We start from the raw sequence: 18,939 nt of genomic DNA, 5'->3' as shown, positions 1-18,939 counted from the left end.
GCGCTCACTTACACATCAAAATAAATAAATAAATATATAAATCTGTCAAACGTGTTTACTTGGGTTGTGATATTTTTGTTGCTCCATTTCTGGCCCTGTGTCGCTAAGCTCTTGTGGGAAGTTAAAGAGCTTTCTCTCACGCTGAAAGAAAAAATGAAAGGCTTCTTCCTGTTTAAGAAATGCATTTTTGCTCACTTGTTTGCACCAACAACTGTGTCATTTTGATGGCATGTTTCGAACAGTCTAAATCTAAATAAAAATTTCTTCTTAGCAAGTTTCAAGGTGGACAAAAAATTTAACAATGAAAGAATTAAGATTATATAGAGTATTGTTTGGAATGTGTTTTTAATATTGCAATGTCTAAAAAGTCTAAAATAAACAAACATGGAGAAATAGACATCCAGTGAAATAGTCATTATACACTCGCCTAAAGGATTATTAGGAACACATGTTCAATTTCTCATTAATGCAATTATCTAATCAACCAATCACATGGCAGTTGCTTCAATGCATTTAGGGGTGTGGTCCTGGTCAAGACAATCTCCTGAACTCCAAACCGAATGTCAGAATGGGAAAGAAAGGTGATTTAAGCAATTTTGAGCGTGGCATGGTTGTTGGTGCCAGACGGACCGGTCTGAGTATTTCACAATATGCTCAGTTACTGGGATTTTCACGCACAACCATTTCTAGGGTTTACAAAGAATGGTGTGAAAAGGGAAGAACATCCAGTATGCGGCAGTCCTGTGGGCGAAAATGCCTTGTTGATGCTAGAGGTCAGAGGAGAATCGGCCGACTGATTCAAGCTGATAGAAGAGCAACTTTGACTGAAATAACCACTCGTTACAACCGAGGTATGCAGCAAAGCATTTGTGAAGCCACACAGGTTGTGCGTGAAAATCCCAGTAACTGAGCAGATTGCGAAATACTCAGACCGGCCCGTCTGGCACCAACAACCATGCCACGCTCAAAATTGCTTAAATCACCTTTCTTTCCCATTCTGACATTCAGTTTGGAGTTCAGGAGATTGTCTTGACCAGGACCACACCCCTAAATGCATTGAAGCAACTGCCATGTGATTGGTTGATTAGATAATTGCATTAATGAGAAATTGAACAGGTGTTCCTGATAATCCTTTAGGTGAGTGTATATGGTACATTCTGTACACAAAAAGTACAGTGCCTTCCACGCATGAACATACACATGCCATAGCAAAGCTCTATAATTGTGTCGCTTTGTAATCTGGGACTGTTTTGCGCTGGGTTGATCATTTTGTGATTATACTGTTGTAGTAATTTAGAACGAATCAATCACCAATGTTGGAAAAATCCCAACAATAGTAAATGTCAGTCTGCACAAGCAATAGAGGAGCTTGATAACCACTACAATGGCCCTCTATTTATCATTCTGAGGGTAAAGTATTGTAACATATATATACAGTATGTATATATATATATATATATATATATATATATATATATATATATATAAGGAATACTAAAGAATTATTTTTTTTTTTTGCTCTCACAAATTCAAACGTTACTCTAAAACTAAAACTTCAGTGTCCACATTGACCATAAAACAAATGGTGAAGGCAATACATTGGCAAAACATTTTTTTCTAATATTGAAGGAATAAATCTAAATAATATTTAGAAAATCTGTCAGTAAGCAACAGTACCTCAATAATAACATGTAATATTCAAGTAGAGGTAAATAATACCATTATCAAATTAGAAATAGCAAAGCATACTTATGTTTAATTACAATCATTATGCATCAGTGCAGAACTACATTGATAAAACACTCTAAAAAATGCTGGGTTGTTTCATGTGTGGGTCAAATATGGATGTGATAAAATTTTAAAATTTTAATTTAAAAATGTGGGGTTTGTCCATATTTGATCTAAACATGGGTTGAAACAACCCAGCATTTAGAGTGTACTGACACATTCCTATGTTTGTTTGTGTATAATGTGGATTAGGTGAGAGTGGCAAAAAAAAAACACACAAAAAAAACTAAGCAAAGCAACAAAAAAAAAAAAAAAAAAAAAAAAAAAAAAAAATCAAAGCAAAGCAAAACAAAACAAAACAAAACAAACAAAACAAAAAACAAAGTGTTTAAAGCAGGGGTAGCCAATCCTTCTTGAAAGTTTCTAGCACCCCTAAAGACCTTTAATACCTGGTTCAGGTGTGTTTAATTATGGTTGGAAACAGGACGATGGCCTCCAAGGAGCAGGACTGGGCACCCCTGCCTTAAACTAAACCATTGTGAGCAATGGCACAACAGCCTTGTTTACACTGACAGCGTTTTAATGGCTGGAGGTTGCCGAGCCACTCTGCTCAACTTTTGTCTCATCACCAACGATCGCTGTTACTTGTGTCGTCAGAAATGGCCTATTCCCATTGAAATAGAACAATGTCGGGTCACTTTATTGCTGCAAATTGCAGTCAGTGTGAAAAAAAACAGCCCTTTACTTCCTGCAGGCTTGCTTTGTCAAGGGATAAATAAGAGGAAAATCTGTTTAGTTTTGGTTTCAGCACTCAGAACTCAGAGAAATGAATCCAGATCAGAAACAGTAGTTCAGTGTCTCTCTTAAAAGTCACATCTGACATTCATTATACATTTAAATCCACTTCTGAATTTGTGACCTCTTGGGCTTTGCATTAGTTTTCATTTCTTCTTTCTTCCCTCCAATTCAAACACACAGCAGGAAGAATTCATCTGAGTGATCAAAGCTCAGATTTCTGTTATGTCTTCAGACTTTTACTTGGTCCCAATGAGCCCTCACTAATGCGGGACATTGGATGTTTCCCAAGTAATGTATTCAGCATCCTTGCTTGATTTTGTATATACAATTTTACAATTATACTGTAAAACAGAGCTTGGAAAGTAGTTGCTTTCTTACAGCATAAGTCATGATAACAAACGTTATGTTTGCTAACAATCACTCTTATTTTCTTTAAATGCACACTTTTTTTAACTAAATCTGAAGAAAAGTTTTATCAAGACAGTGCATTTTACAGAACACAGACACGAGTGTCACTTACAAAATTGTACTAGAGATCAAGGCTACTAATTTGCAGTGACATCTTAGACACATCCGTTTGAATAGTCGACATGGCAACCATGTCATATTCATTCTCCCGTGCTGACACAATCTTGCAGAGTCGGAAAGCCCGAAGGTCACGCTGGAAGTTGCGGTTAAGGAACCCGTAGAACACCGGGTTTATGCAGACTGAGCACATGGCCGTTAGGTGACACAGGGAGAACAGGAGATTGTGGGTACAGTGCATAGCCACTTCATGGTTCCAGTCGATGACGGCATTGAAGACGTTCAACGGGAGCCAGCAAACCGCAAATGCCACCACGATGGAAAAGAGCATGATGTTAATCCGTTTTGTCTCACTGCTACGGTATTTGTTTTCACGTATTCTGTCCATCATGTTATTACGCCGCTGCAGACGAGTGTAGATCTGAGTGGAAGAGAAGATAAAAAATATTTTATTTATATCTCATATTAGGGTGTTAACACTTTTGGCCCTGTGGACAGTTGGTACATTATTTAATTTATCCAAAAGCAATATATTTTCCACTACAGTGTCATTTCCACCACATATTAAACAATGTATAGTGTTAAATGCCTATAGGAATGCAATGGAAATTATACCTTACAATATTTTTTGGGGGGAATGAAATGACTCCTTTGTCTTGGTAAAATCAGAGGTAGTATTTTATGCTTTATTTTATTATTATGATTTAAAAAGTATGTAAAATCATTTTATTGTATGTCGAATTGTATGCATCATATGAAAACATAATTAATGTTTGAGTTTCGTAATGAAAAAAAAAATATTGAAGCAAAAAATGTTGCATGAAATATTAAAATGGTTTATATTAATTTGACTCATTGTTTAAATTATCATAATTTTCACCATTTTATAATGAATTCTCAATTTCAGGATGAAATCTGGATCTTGGAAAAGGGTAAAACATTAGTTTATACATAAAAGGCATTTGACAAGTGACAAAAAAGAATGGTCTAAGGCTTCAGCGGGGTTTTAAAGTGCCCCTATTATGCTTTTTCTGATATTACCTTTCATGTAGTGTTATATAGCTGTGAATGTAAGAGGTCTGCAAAAATTCATGATAAATGGAGTAATTAGGTGCATCACAATTCGCATAGGCTACTTATGCACTATTCTATGACGTTTTGTAGAAATATTGAAAGTAGTGTGTTCACAGAAAATTCCCAAAATAAAAAGTGCACTTTAAATACCCAGATGATGCACTTAATTAACTGAAAAAATGAAGCGTGGAATGTTAGACATTTCATGCACTCAAATGTTGCAGCTTTACGTATTACGTAGCGGATGGGGAGGGGCTATCAGACTCCGATGTTGAATGACAAAATAACCTTATAAAATTAATAAACTACACGGTTGAGTACGTAGTGCATTAGTACATAGTGTATATTTGGGACACAACTAGAAAGAACTAGTCTTTCTTTCTCCCAAAAGAAAGAACTGATTCAGAAAGGCCTGAAACGAGTCGTCAATAATTCCAGTCTTACTTCCTGCGCGAACCTATGAAGGTTTGTAACAAATTTGCATAATGCCCGCATGTCGTCTTCACTGGCTGCCCGCAAACAACATCTACTTTGAACCGGCAGTCACAACCAATCACAACATACTGAATCGTTCGATTTTGACCAATCACAGCAGAGTAGGTTCTCTGAAAGGAGGGGTTGAAAGAGACTGAATACTTTAAGCCTCATTCATGCTGTTAGTCCAAATCCGATTTTTGTGCATATCCGATTGAAATCCGGAATCACATGAAATGCAATTTTTTCAAATTCGTTTCAAGCTACATCTATGTGGTTTGAAATCCTATTCAAATCACATTTCTGGAAATGCGTTTCTGACTGCTCTGATCGTAGTTTATGTGACTTTCTCATGCCACGTAAAACGTAAACGTCAGACGTTGTTATAGGAAACATGCTGAAAGTCACTGCCGAAACAAGGCTGTGTTGTCCCAAAGTGCCGGACGAGCAGAAAATAACAATATAAAGGAGACATGTTTGTAAACCGAAAGAGACGACAGCACGGAATAAAGCCACACATACCAGCCTCCTACGGTTCTGCCGCTGCCTCAGAAGGTGCAGTAGACCAGTGAGGCGGCTACACATTGTAATGTTGTCAAATTTAAACAAGACAACTCTACTGCAAACCCCTTCATGTTGCATTGCCATAGAAACCAATGCAGAAATTCCATAAAATGAAAGAGCTGCATGCATGGACACACAAATCGGATCTGAACAGTTGTGATACACAGTGTGGACGTCAATAATTTTAGATTAGATTCCAATCAGATACACAAATAATCGGATTTGGACTGTCATTTTTGTGCATATACGATTGGAATCCAATTGGAATCTGATTATATTCAACAAGTGTGAACGGCAAAAAATTACATGAGATGCGATTTTTACAAATCCGTTTAAGCTACATTTATATGTGGAAATCCATTTCAGGCTGACCGTTCTAATCTGATTTCGAGTGGTTTATGTCACTTCCTCGCGCCACGTAAAAGTAAACATGTCCGACGTTGTTATAGGAAACATGTTGAAAGTCGCTGCAGTGCTGGTCGAGCAGAAAATTACAATATAATGGAGACATGTTGAATATCGAGACCGGCGGAGACGACAGCACAGGATAAAGCTGCGCATACCAGCCTCTTACATTTCTGCCACTGCCTCATAAGACACAGAAGTGCACTGTGGCAGCTACACATTGTCATGTTGTATATAAAACAGCATATTGCAAACCCCTCCATGTTGCTGTTTTTGGCGTATACCTACCAACGCAATGTCATTGCCATAGAAACCAATGCAGATATTCCAGAAAACTAAAGAGTGCCATGGGACACACAAATCGGATCTGAACAGTTGCCATACACAGTGTGGACAGTTAATAATTTAGATAAAATTTCAATTGGATTGACAGTGTGTGTGGACATAGCCTTCTTGAACCGTTTCAAGACACTGTGAGAAAAGAGGTTATGCTGCAATGTTTATAATGAGAAAATGAAAGTGCTTTTTGATCTTGGTTGCACATATGGCCTATTTGGAGACCTATTTGGAACCTTTAAATAGCATCATAGGTACACTTTAATGTGATCTTTATCAAAAAGGTTGAACACATCCACATTTAGTATATATTTTAATTAGATATGCAGTCTAAAATCAACACCCTCCACCAACAACCACGGTACACACAACCCTATGACATGCTTGCCAGAGCTCATAAACTATAGCTGACCTGAGGGCAAACCATCATTAAAAACACAGTGGGGGAAAAAGCTGCTCTGACATTTCAGATGATGATATCGGTGTGTATGTGTTTTCAACACAAACTGACGGGCAGAATACAAACAGGACCCTCTTTAAGGGCTGCAAACATGATGTCGCAAGCTAAATAATCAACGCATTCTCATCCTAGGGCGTCATATACTGATGCTTTTGACATTTCGTCTACATCGAACGCACATGGCACCCTTTAGCGTCAATATGACACGCACAGAGCTTTGTTCGGTTATGGGTAGGTTTAGGTCTGGGGTAGGGTTAGACCGCTAGGAGGCGCCTTCTGGCCCATATCTATCTGCGTCTCATATTGACGCTAAAGGCTAATGGTGTTGTCACAGATAAATGTACCTCAACAAAAACAAATCAAAGCAAATGCTTGGAAATTTCTCTTATTCCACTCTAACAACAAACAGAAGACAGAAAATGAAAAGGAGGAATTGTCATAGTTTTGAAAACCTCTAAAAAAATGTGTCATGGTTTTGAAAACCTGTTTGACATGCAAATTGCTTGTTTAAACACAAATTAATTGAACTTCAGTAAATTAATACACAAAATTCAGTTGGACAAGCATAAGAAAATTTAGTTTGACAAATGTAATACATTTCAGTTAAACATACTAGAGTAAATTAATTTGACCTAAACCAAATAAATTGTGTTGACCCAACTAAACTGATTTATTTCAAATGAACTGAATTAAAAACTTTCCATATATTAAATTAGTTCACCAAAAAATTTAAGAAAAAAAAATCATCAATTACTCACCCTCATGTCGTTCCAAACCTGTAAGACTTTCTTTCATCTATGAAACACAAATTAAAAACTTAAACTACCAGTTAACCAGTTAAAATAAAACAACTACCAGTGTGTCGTTTCAAAAAGTTCATAAAGAGAATGTAAAACCATTCCCATATGGAATGAATCGGGCGGTTTAGTCCAAATTATCTGAATAGACACGATTGCTTTATATGATGAGCAGATTGAATTTAGGCTTTTATTCACACTTAAACATTGATCAGTGAACATAAACAGAAGCTCAACCGAACCTGGTTGACGCACGAGAACAAACCTCATTGGTTCTTGTGGAAGCTCAAACATGCTGCGTAACTCAAGAATGAACCTCAGTGGTTCCTGCAGAAGCTCAAACATGCTGCGTAACTCAAGAATGAACCTCAGTGGTTCTTGTGGAAGCTCAAACATGCTGCGTAACACAAGAATGAACCTCATTGGTTCTTGTGGAAGCTCAAACATGCTGCGTAACTCAAGAATGAACCTCAGTGGTTCTTGTGGAAGCTCAAACATGCTGCGTAACTCAAGAATGAACCTCAGTGGTTCCTGCAGAAGCTCAAACATGCTGCGTAACTCAAGAATGAACCTCAGTGGTTCCTGTGGAAGCTCAAACATGCTGCGTAACACAAGAATGAACCTCATTGGTTCTTGTGGAAGCTCAAACATGCTGCGTAACTCAAGAATGAACCTCATTGGTTCTTGTGGAAGCTCAAACATGCTGCGTAACTCAAGAATGAACCTCAGTGGTTCTTGTGGAAGCTCAAACATGCTGCGTAACTCAAGAATTAACCTCAGTGGTTCTTGTGGAAGCTCAAACATGCTGCGTAACTCAAGAATGAACCTCAGTGGGTCTTGTGGAAGCTCAAACATGCTGCGTAACACAAGAATGAACCTCAGTGGTTCTTGTGGAAGCTCAAACATGCTGCGTAACTCAAGAATGAACCTCAGTGGTTCCTGCAGAAGCTCAAATGTGCTGCGTAACACAAGAATGAACCTCAGTGATTCTAGCATAGCAAGCAAGCATACTTGAGCTTCCGTTTACCAAATCTGGGGCTGTATTCACAAAACATCTTAAGGCTAAAAGTAGCTCCTAACTTACCAGTTTAGGAGAAACTTTAAAAAAAATAATGGCTGTGTCAGTCCTAATTTTAGGACTATTAAATTTTTGCTCTAAGAGCATTTCACAAAGCACAGGATCGGGAAAGGTCCACGAGTAGGAAATCGAACTGGCATAAAGGCTATCAGCGCAGATAATGGAACATTATTTCTGTCCATTACGTTGTATGGTTGTGTTTAAGGATCTAAAAAAATTGTCTATAAAATGGTAAAAGGGCAACTTCAAATATTATGAATCCTTTATATCAAAGATATTTGTATATCTTTGATATAAAGGATTCATAATATTTGAAGTTTTTTAGCTGTAAAAACTTAATAATGTTTACGTTTAAATGTTGCCAAAATGTCCATATTGTATGTTTCAGCATCTATCCAAACATACAAAAAAGTATGTTTTATACCTGCTAATGTTACATATTAATGCCTACGTATTAACAATGAGACCAGGCTGGAATAAAATCTGTTTATTATATAAAGCTATCATGTCTCTTCAGACAATTTGGACTAAACCACTGAATTCATATGGATTCATTTTACAATTTCTTTATGAACTTTTTGAAGCGTCAAAGTAGTAGTTGCGTGGACTGTCAATGGAGGGACAGAAATCTCTCAGATTTCATTTAAAATATCTTCATTTATGTTTCAAAGATGAACAAAAGTCTTACGGGTTTGGAACGACATGAGGGTGAGCAATTGATGACAATTTCATCATTTAATTATTTTTTTTTCTTTAAGCAAGGATAATGAAAAGGGACTATTTTTGAGTGCAGATTTTATATTTATTTTTGTCTAACCCTGTAACGCAGCGGTTCTCAACCTTTTTTGGTCATACCCTCGTTTAAACCGGGTGCCCATCCATCCAAAAAGTTGTGTGATTTTGTGAATCTATGGGATGGAGCCGTTGTCAAAAGCCTCGTCTTTCTTTCCTAATGATGTAAAAACATTCTGTCCATTAAGAACAGAACATCTGTAGCCTGCTCCACTCACTGTGCGTGCACATGCATATGCATGCATTACCGAAACAAGATGAATGAATTAAACATTAGTTCATTACATGCCAAAAGATCAGAGTCTTGCAAACACAACTGACTTCTGACTTTTCCCTCCTTCTTATTTCTAGCTCTACTTTCCTCCGTTTTCATTCTCTCTCTTTATTTGATGAATGGCAACACTGGCACAGAGTCCTGTGACCTGAAATAACTGCATGACACAAAACCCAGAGGCAGAGAAAGAGAGAGGCTGAACACACAGATTGAGATGCAAGTGTTTATCTGTAACTTATTATTTACTTCAGCTCACATTTGAAAGCCAGCATTAGCCAGACTGGAATAGTGAATTTGTATACAGTTTGGTATGTAATTTGTAGGTTTGTCTCTATATCCAAATCATTTTCCATGGAAAGCTGGCTTTGTTTAGTGGGCTGATTAAATGTGGTTCTAGGTCAATTTTACTGACAGCTGAACATAACAAAAGTCCCTCAGTCATTAGGACGCATAAAGAAGTTGGCTCATACAGAATGAGACTGATCTGATGCAATCCGACAGTTGCTGCCCTGACCAGACAGCCAGAATCTTTGTCGGCTTCACATTCTGAAGTATTGGACCGTGGGATGGTTGGATGACAGTAGCACCTAAGGATCCATCTGAATATAATTGTTTTAGTCATTCTCTGTGGTAGTGATAGACCAAAATATTGGCCAGAGCGATTAATTGGCTGGTATATGGCCATTTTAAGATTGCCAGTTATCAAAAGACAGTGAGTAGTGCACTTTTTCAGTTTTTTAAATACTGTGATGAATTTTAAGTAAATATGATGTAAAATTAATGCTAATTTAACACTTATTTTGTTGTTTTAGTTGCACATCTTTTTCTCATCCTTAAACTGTACTATTTGTAACTGTATAGAATTCTTGAAAATCGTTTACAAAGCCTTAATCATTTATATGTGACCCTGGACCATAAAACCAGTCACATGGTTAATTTTTGTTAAATTGAGATGTATACATCATATGAAAGCTGAATAAATAAGCTTTCCATTGATGTATGGTTTGTTAGGATAGGACAACATTTGGCCGAGATACAACTATTTGAATATCTGGAATCTGAGGGTGCAAAAAAATCGAAACATTGAGAAAATCGCCTTTAAAATTGTCCATTTATGCTCGTGATTATGCTGCATTCACTCACAAAAATAAATGTTTTATATATTTACGGTAGGAAATTTACAAAATATCTTCATGGAACATGATCGTTACTTAATATCCTCATGATTTTTGGCATAAAAGAAAAATCGATAATTTTGACCCATACAATGTATTGTTGGCTATTGCCACAAATATGCCCGTGCGACTTATGACTGGTTTTGTGATTCAGGGTCACATATTTGCTACTTTTGCATACTTTTGCTACTATTTGCTACTTTTGCATATAGAGTATATTGTTTTATCCTTGTCCCTGTGATGGTTATGTTCTGTTTTGTCCTGTCAAAGTTCACTTTGATCTGTTCCTGTTCCTAGTTTCCTCATTTGTTAATTAGTCCCACACACCCGTTCTGTTTCATCCTGATTATGTTTCCTCATGTTTATAAGCCCTGTGTTTCCTCAGTACTTTGTCCAGTATTGTTTATGTTAAGTGTACTTGTTATTCTGATTTATCCTGCGTGTTCACATTGTTTTTTTGTGACAAGACTCTTTATTGAACTTTGATTTTGTGTCAATGTTAGTCTACACATGACATTCCCCTGGTTTTCACTCTTAAAATATGAAAATCAATTATAAAAATGATTTATTGCTTGTTTAAAACTAAATCAGGAACCATTTTGGTATTTATTGTATGGAAATTATTTCTACCAATTACCAAAATGTTTTAATTAAAATTAAAACAGAGCTGCCCAAAGTTTGTGGCATCATTTTATCACATCATAAGAGATAAAAGTATTGAGATGAAATATGAGACACACAATGTGTTTAGAAAACAATAAAAAAAAAATATCAAGGTAAATATCACATGAACATAATATTGCTTTTGCGCATTTTTCCAATTAAGCTTTAGTAAGTTATCCAAAATGTGTCAAAACATTATATTTAATTATGCGTATTTAGGATACATAAGAAAAGCTAGATATAAAATGAGCCTTTAAATGAGAAAAATGACAATAGCAACAACAAATCAAATTCAAAAAATCAAACACACTATATAATTTGAGTGGTGGGAATTTTCATACCTCTCTTTAAAAAAAAAAAAGACAAAAAAAATGTCCACTTTTGGACTTAGCAACTAAACAAATGAAATAAACTAGCAAGAGTGTGAAAAGTGGCTTTGTTTTTCAGTGGCGCAGTTTGGTCTAAACCACAAAAAAGCACAATTTTTAAATGAGAGAGATGGAAAAAACACAAGCGATGAAGAGGGAAAGAGAGAAAGAATGAGACAAATATGGATATGTGTGTATGTGGGTGTATGTGCTGGTCCATTTTTTAACTAAACGCCCATGGTTAATTGGGTGTAAAAGTGACAAGCGTCCTTGACAAAATTCGGTCATTTCACTTGAACACCAACAAACGCTCAAAAGCACTTGACAATCTGATCAGAGAACACTCATCACAGTGACGGCAGAATGCTCATTCTGTCACCCCACACACGCATTTTCATTTTTACAACTCTATTAGCATAATAATCTCCATATTAAACCCATTACTGGGAAGCTGGAGCTTGTCACATGAATCTTCCTTTTCATTTATGCCATTGTTTTATACATTATGTTTTGAATCCTTTGTATTGTCGCATTTCTCCATATTATTACTACTATATTTGTACCCTTGGCAGGGGAGTGATTATGACTCATTCTTGTGATCTTGGAGGTCTTTTTGCACAGACCCTTTCTTCTCATCTTCTTTCTCACTCTCTCTTACTCATTTATTCTGCCATTCTCTGACCAATCCCTCCCTCTCTCCCTTCTCTTTCAAAACCTAAGTACTGGGTTTGTGTTGGCAATGAGCTGATGTGTCACATCATGTTGGCTGTTGGTCATGTTCAGTCAGAACATACACTCTGCTTTACTGAGCTATGTCCAAAGCCACTGGATTCTAGGATAAAAAAAACCTCAGCAAAAATATTTCGACAATACAGAAGACCAGAAGAGACATACCTTCTTTGTGTGTGTGTGTGTGTGTGTGTGTGTGTGTGTGTGTGTTTGTTTGATTGCATTTCTAAGAATGCTATTCTATTTTGTGTCTGCACTTGTATCTGGTTTTAAAAAGTCTGCATGAATTTTCATTTTACCTCTGTAATGAGCAGTGTTGGGGAAAGTTAGTTTTAATAGTAATGCATTACTGTATTGTGTTACTTCCTAAAAAAGTAACTAATTGTTTTACTTAGTTACTTTTTATGGAAAGTAATGCATTACGCTACTTTTGTGTTACTTTTTCACACCTGGGCTGGGCTTTCTTGTTTGTTTCTAATTTTAACAAAAGTAAGAAAATATCTATTTTTAGCAAATGTAAAGGCCCTTTCACACCAAAAGTTAAATGACAAAGGAGAAGAAGATGAAAAAATGAAACGCAAATGTGATGTTTATCTAAAGTCATTTTTGCTTATTGGTAAGGTTGAACTGGATCATCAGCAGCAAAGACACTGTTTAATAATAAAGTGAGATTAAATACATAAAGTATATTTGTATTATTTAGCATATTTAATTATTCTAGGTTTGCATTTCACTGTTTTTATTCATTTTGAGGAATACTGAATCTGTTTTTGTGCAAGTGAGATGAGTAAACCCAGCAAGCAATTTTTTTTTTAAAAGACCTTTCCGAACACAGCCCTGACATCTAAAACAAGGCAAAATGTGGGCTGTCAGTGAAAATGTAATAGACGTCTAACCATAGCCCAAGAATAGACTAGTTATCTAGAACATGAACATGTCAAAGAAATGAAACCAAACACCTTGTAATAACTGTTGACTTTGCATAGATGATGGAATATCATGCAAGTTATTTCGGCAAATACGACATGTAACCAAATTCAAGGTTATTTTGGCTAGAAGTGGATTACTCATAGCCGGACTATATTGGGTCTAGTTAACCTAGATGGTGAAATGACTGCTATTGCTTGCTGGGAATGTTCACATTTAGTCTAGAACACACAGCACACACAACACCTCTGCACCTCACTACAGATTTCTCTCAACATGGGGACAGGAGAGGTTTCAGTCAATAAATGGGAAAACAAAGTAACTTGCATTACTTATTTGAAAAAGTAACTCAGATATTTTGTTGTAAATTTAAAAGTGATGCATTACTTTACGTTTTACCTGAAAAAAGTCATCTGATTATGTAACTCACGTTACTTGTAATGTGTTACCCCAACACTGGTATGAGTATTTCAGAGTTAAACATTGTTAATTTTATTCATTTGGGATTTGAGTGGATGATGAAAAGAGGTGGGATTACAGAACCGAACGTGAATTTGCTTAAATGTACTTAAGTGACATCAGTGAGAAAGATATTTAATTTTGATTCAATATTGATTAAATTTAAGACAACCACATTTCTCTTGGCTTGGAATTTCTAGTTGACTTTTAAGACCGTCCTCAACTCTGTTTCAGTGACATCAAGTCAGTCGTTCGCATCACCAGTCACTAGGCCAAACACTGACTGACTTATATGCTCTTTTTGCTCAAGGCTTTATAAAGTTCCTTGTTACTGGAATGTATAACACATCATTTACCATGGCTGAAATTGACTGTGCAAAGGGATGCCTGGGAGTAAGGGAAATAAAAAGGGAGATAAAAAATTGTTTTTCAAAATGTATTTTAGGACTGTCAAAATTAATTTAAGATATAAATTAAATATCCTTAACAATAAATTCTTTAAAACATTTAACACACTTGAAATTATTGTTTCATTCTGCTTTTTGAAATCATAAAATGAAACATTTTATTTTATTGTATTGACAACTCTTGTTTCTAACAGTAAGAATAACGGTTTTATACATCTAAAAGGTTTATACATCTAACATTATTGTAATAGTAGAAAAAAAACGGCGTCAACATAAAACAAAATAAATATTTTCCAGATAATTACCTTTATTATAATATCAATATAAAAGCCAGTTATTTAATTTAATTTATCTAAAGTGATACTTAGTTTATCACTTTACCTTTATCTTATACCTCTTCTAATGGATAACAACTATTAAATTTAAATCTATGAAGTATGCCAGCTTAACATTTACAAATAAGTACTTAGATAAGCCTGAATAAATGTCATACTGCAAAACTCTCAGTGACATCTCACTGACCCTTAACCTCACTGGTCAGACAACCCAGTGAGGTCTGACTGAACTCCCCAATAACAAGAAAAGAGCAACATGTACAGTACATCTGCTTGAATATCCTAGTTTTTCCACAAGAGATGTGTACTAGGCTGTGATACACCAGTCAGGATGTTGTAGGAGGGATTTGTTCTGTTCTGTTCAGACTAATATGGGAATATAATAAATTGTGCTCTCCACGGCCCACAGAGAGTCCTGACAGAGAATTAAACATTCCTGCAGCACCCATAAAATGATTATTTAGTGTTACATTATGTTTTGACATTCTAACCCTGTATATTTATTTTAGTGGAGGACAAATTGTTTAAAGAAATGTAACATCGATCTTTTCCATAAAACAACCTTTCATAGTGACCACAGAATTTAAGCTCCAAAAGAGACAAAAAAAGCACTTTTAAATGGGTCTACATGATTCATGCACTATATCTATATTTATTATGTTAGTTTTAATAAAAATAAAAAAAAAATCTCTGGCATTTCTTCACAAGTTCTTTTAAATGTCACTTTGTATTTAAGAAACACGAGCCCTTTAGTCATTATTTGGGTAGCACACATATTCTGAATGCCTTCGACAGAATTCAAATGAGCCATTTTAATCTAGATTAATCTAGATTAATTCCAAGATTACAGTGATATCAATCTAGATTTAAAAAATTAATCTATGCCCACCACTACTTTAAAGTAACATTTCCATGGTGAATATGTGATGGGGGAAAAAGGCAATAGAAAGTAAAAAAAAACAGCTTTTATTTTTTGCAACAATGTAAAAGTCTTTATTGTCACTTTTGATCAATTGAATGCATCCTAGTAAATTCATTATATATATATATATATATATAAGTCTATATTATCTAGAACAGTGTTTCTCAAAAGTGGGTCACAAGACTGTTTTAAGAGGGTCGCGTCAAAGAAACGCCGATTCTATGTGTTTCTGATGCAAGACTTTTATTGTGACGACCAATTTGTACGTATTTTACGAGGTGGCTAATTCATGCAAATTCATGACCTCACTCGTACGAATTCGTACGATTTGTCTAAACCCCAGTGACGGGTAGGTTTAGGAGTGTGGTCAGAGTTAGGTCATTCGTACGATCATACAAATTGGGCAACTTGTAAAATATGAACGATTTAACAAATATCGTACAAATTCACTCATGCGAATTGACGTGAGATCAGGTTGTCAGATGTAGTTTAAGTAAAGAGTGCCTGAGAAAAACATGTAGTCCTGATTCAGTATCTGGGGTCAGAAGTCAGTGTCATTATTCTAACGTTATTTTCGTCACTTAAATACGAAATAAAAAGTCTCTCACCTAAAAAAAACCCTAACTTTCCTGTCATGTCAGCCATTATACTGTGCTCGTAGCGCGCACACGGCGCACTGTATATCACTTAATTATAAATAAAGTGCAAAAGAAATTATGAGCATGCAACGTCAGTTATTTATGTTGTCAATTAGTAAGTCATGAAATGACCAAAAAGTACCAATACATTTTGTAACTGGTACTTCGTGCGTTAGCCGGGAAGGATTTGCATGCAGGTACGACGTTCATTTTATTCATCAGGAGCAGTATTTATACATTTTTTATTTTATTTTATTTTAGGAATTTAGGTCAAATTCATAAAATAAATAAATAAATGGGTCGCTGTCAGGTAATGACCATGGGAAAATGTGTGTCCCATTATGGCCAAACCAGTTGAGAACCACTAATCTAGACTATGCTATGTTGTACATGAAGATTTATACTCTTACTGTATGTCAACAATAAAAACACACACACACACACACACACACAATCAAATGTATGACCTCTTCTTACTCATCATTCTGTTCTTACCTTCAGGTAACAGATGAAGATGAAGGTGAGAGGAGTGATGTACTGCAACACCAGCATGCCAGTGGTGTAGGTGAGCTTGATTTCTCTGGAGGGCCACTCTTCCACACACACCACCTTTCCCCTGTACTGCTCCTGAAACACTGAGGGCAGCTGCTTCAGCGGGGCATCTGTCACCCTGGAAAACAACAGAAATGGTGTGGCAGTGAGGACGGCCAGGGCCCAGGTGAGGCTGATGCCCAGACATGCATGGTTCAGGCTGGGCCTCCATCCACGAGGGTGCAGGATGAGTTGGTGCCTCTCAATGGCAATCAGAACCAAGGAGAAGATGGACACTGAGACGGAGCAGCACTGGACCAGGCTGTTGAGTTTACACATGACCGCTCCAAACACCCAGTGGTCCATGAAGGTGTAGATGAAGGTAAACGGCAGACACACTAGGGACATCAGAAGGTCCGAAACGGAGAGGTTTGCGATTAAGACGTTTGTGACGTTGTGAAGTTCCCGTTGCCGTGCAATGATGAGGATGAGAGCCAGGTTGCCCACAACACCCAACAGTACCACAGCACTGTAGGCAATAGCCATGATAACAAACAAAGAGTGGCTGCCATAGCACTCATCATCGCCATATGAAATTGCGGAGAGGTTAGCGAAAGAGCAATTGGATAGGCCCAAGGAACAGTTCAGAGCAGTGATTGGTGGAATTGGTGGAGACAGGGCGGAGTCTGGCATTGTTCCGCCTCCTCTGCTGTTATTTGGTGTTGGTTTAAATCAGGTGATCTTAGACTCGTTCCCTCCAGGTAACAACCTTTCCAGGACCATGTTTTCGTAATTCTGACAACATACTGTGGGGACATAAAAAAACATCCAAATCAATACTTACAAAAGACAAGACGTCTCTACTGTCATGTTTGATTACAGACCAATCCGGTTATAAAAATCAATACATTTTCTCTTCAGTTTTATTTAATAAAGAGTTATTTTAATCTTCTTGGATCACCTTTGTTGTTGACCTCATTTCTAAGAATTATATTACACTTTTAAAGGGCAAGGGCTCTAATGCACATTTAATTGGGCAATAATTATGAATCATCCAAAAGCATTTCTCAAGCGATGTATTAATATTAAAATATAATATTAATGCTTCCCATTTCTAAAAGCTATAATTAAGCCTGCGTTGGTGTGCATGGAATTGAAAAGTTAATTAAGATTTTGGCATTTGATTCATTTTATTTGTATATTTAAAATTAAGCCATCAAATACTCCTGGCTGAGCTACAGCTAATAATGTGAATAAAGCAATTTGATTTTGGCGCACTGCCTAAAGACAAGTGCGCGCACACACACACACACAGTCTAAGCATTTTCCATTTGCTTCTATTGTTTTCATAGTAAGCTAATGATATATTCTACCCCCTAAATCCTTTCTGCATGTTTACATATTCGTTACGACATTATTTAGTGTGTTGATTAAGCCATCTGCAATCTGACCCACATATTTCTATTTTCTTCTTTAATATACAAGATGAACGCACGTAGACATCATAAAGATGTCATAATTATTATTAATTTTACTTCCAGACATAAGCACAGACAAAGTCCAGACATAAACTCTATGAATGACTCGCATTGGTCTATATATCAGAGTCTGAAGCAGGTTGTCAAGGTAACAGAGGTGACAAAGCCTCCTGTTTTTAGGTCTCTTTCATCTTTAGCTCCCTCTTCTTCTGCCTCTATCAGCAGCCAATTTCAACGCTCTAATATCATCATGTTCAGTTATTGTTAATAAATTGAATATGTATTCGAACAACAGAAACATTACAGGAAGCCCAGCCGTGAATTTCTGACTAACCTTTTTTATTCATAGCAGGCCAATTCGCTTACAGTACAATAGTCTCCTATCCACATGAACTGCAATGGACGGAGGATAATCCCAATAGACTGAAGCTAAATGGCAGGCCATTCACATGCTCTGTGCAGAGTATTCCCTTGACAGTGCTTTTCTACAAAGTGACCTTAAGAGTAGAGTGGGTTACAAAGGGAATATGCAAGCATTTGAAACAGGCACTTAAATGTCAAGATGGAGAAGGAGTCATTCATTTGTCTTTGCATGCCTGTAAACTGAAAAAACTAATTAGGTGTGCAGAGTATTAAAAATGTATTCCAGTGACGTTAAATTAAATACTGCATTAGAATTTGCAAAGGTTAACACCTAATGGATCAGATTATGTCAAAAACTCAATTTCGACCAGAAGTGGAGATAGAACCTTATAAGATCACGAATTATCATAAGAATATTTTACTGTCATGGCCAACATATGGCAAATGCTATGGCAAATATTACACCCTATTGTTTAATGTTCCAGCAGAGCCTCATTAATACATAAACTGTGTGAATAATAATAGTCTCTTATCGCACTGACATTTATATTTAATCATTTAACAGACTCTTTTATTCAATGCAACTTCACACTAAGGACGTGGCAACATGAAAAGTGCTGCAATCCGTTTCAAGATTGT

General features: G+C 36.3%; 1 protein-coding gene across 1 annotated transcript; it reads right to left on the bottom strand.

The window, feature by feature from the left end:
• Positions 1–2,993: 2,993 nt before the first annotated feature.
• npy1r (neuropeptide Y receptor Y1) lies at positions 2,994–17,243 on the bottom strand. The gene is made up of 2 exons (XM_079848446.1): positions 16,424–17,243; positions 2,994–3,472 (listed from the first exon to the last, which is right to left on the bottom strand). The coding sequence occupies exons 1-2, from the start codon at positions 17,150–17,152 to the stop codon at positions 3,056–3,058; spliced, it is 1,146 nt and encodes a 381-aa protein (XP_079704572.1). The 5' UTR covers positions 17,153–17,243; the 3' UTR covers positions 2,994–3,055.
• Between the last annotated feature and the right edge of the window lie 1,696 nt (positions 17,244–18,939).

Source organism: Squalius cephalus (genome assembly GCF_949319135.1).
Source record: "Squalius cephalus genome assembly, chromosome: 2".
Lineage (NCBI taxonomy): Eukaryota > Metazoa > Chordata > Actinopteri > Cypriniformes > Leuciscidae > Squalius > Squalius cephalus.
The sequence above is the reverse complement of the archived record's forward strand: the minus strand, read 5'-3'. Positions and strand labels throughout refer to the sequence as shown.

What these genes read in the sequence shown, in the direction of transcription:
- npy1r (XM_079848446.1), bottom strand. Translation starts at nt 17,152, where the DNA reads ATGCCAGACTCCGCCCTGTCTCCACCAATTCCACCAATCACTGCTCTG. An exon ending in TCTTCATCTGTTACCTGAAG is followed by an intron (nt 3,473 to 16,423) that starts GTAAGAACAGAA and finishes TCTTCCACTCAG; the next exon opens with ATCTACACTCGTCTGCAGCG.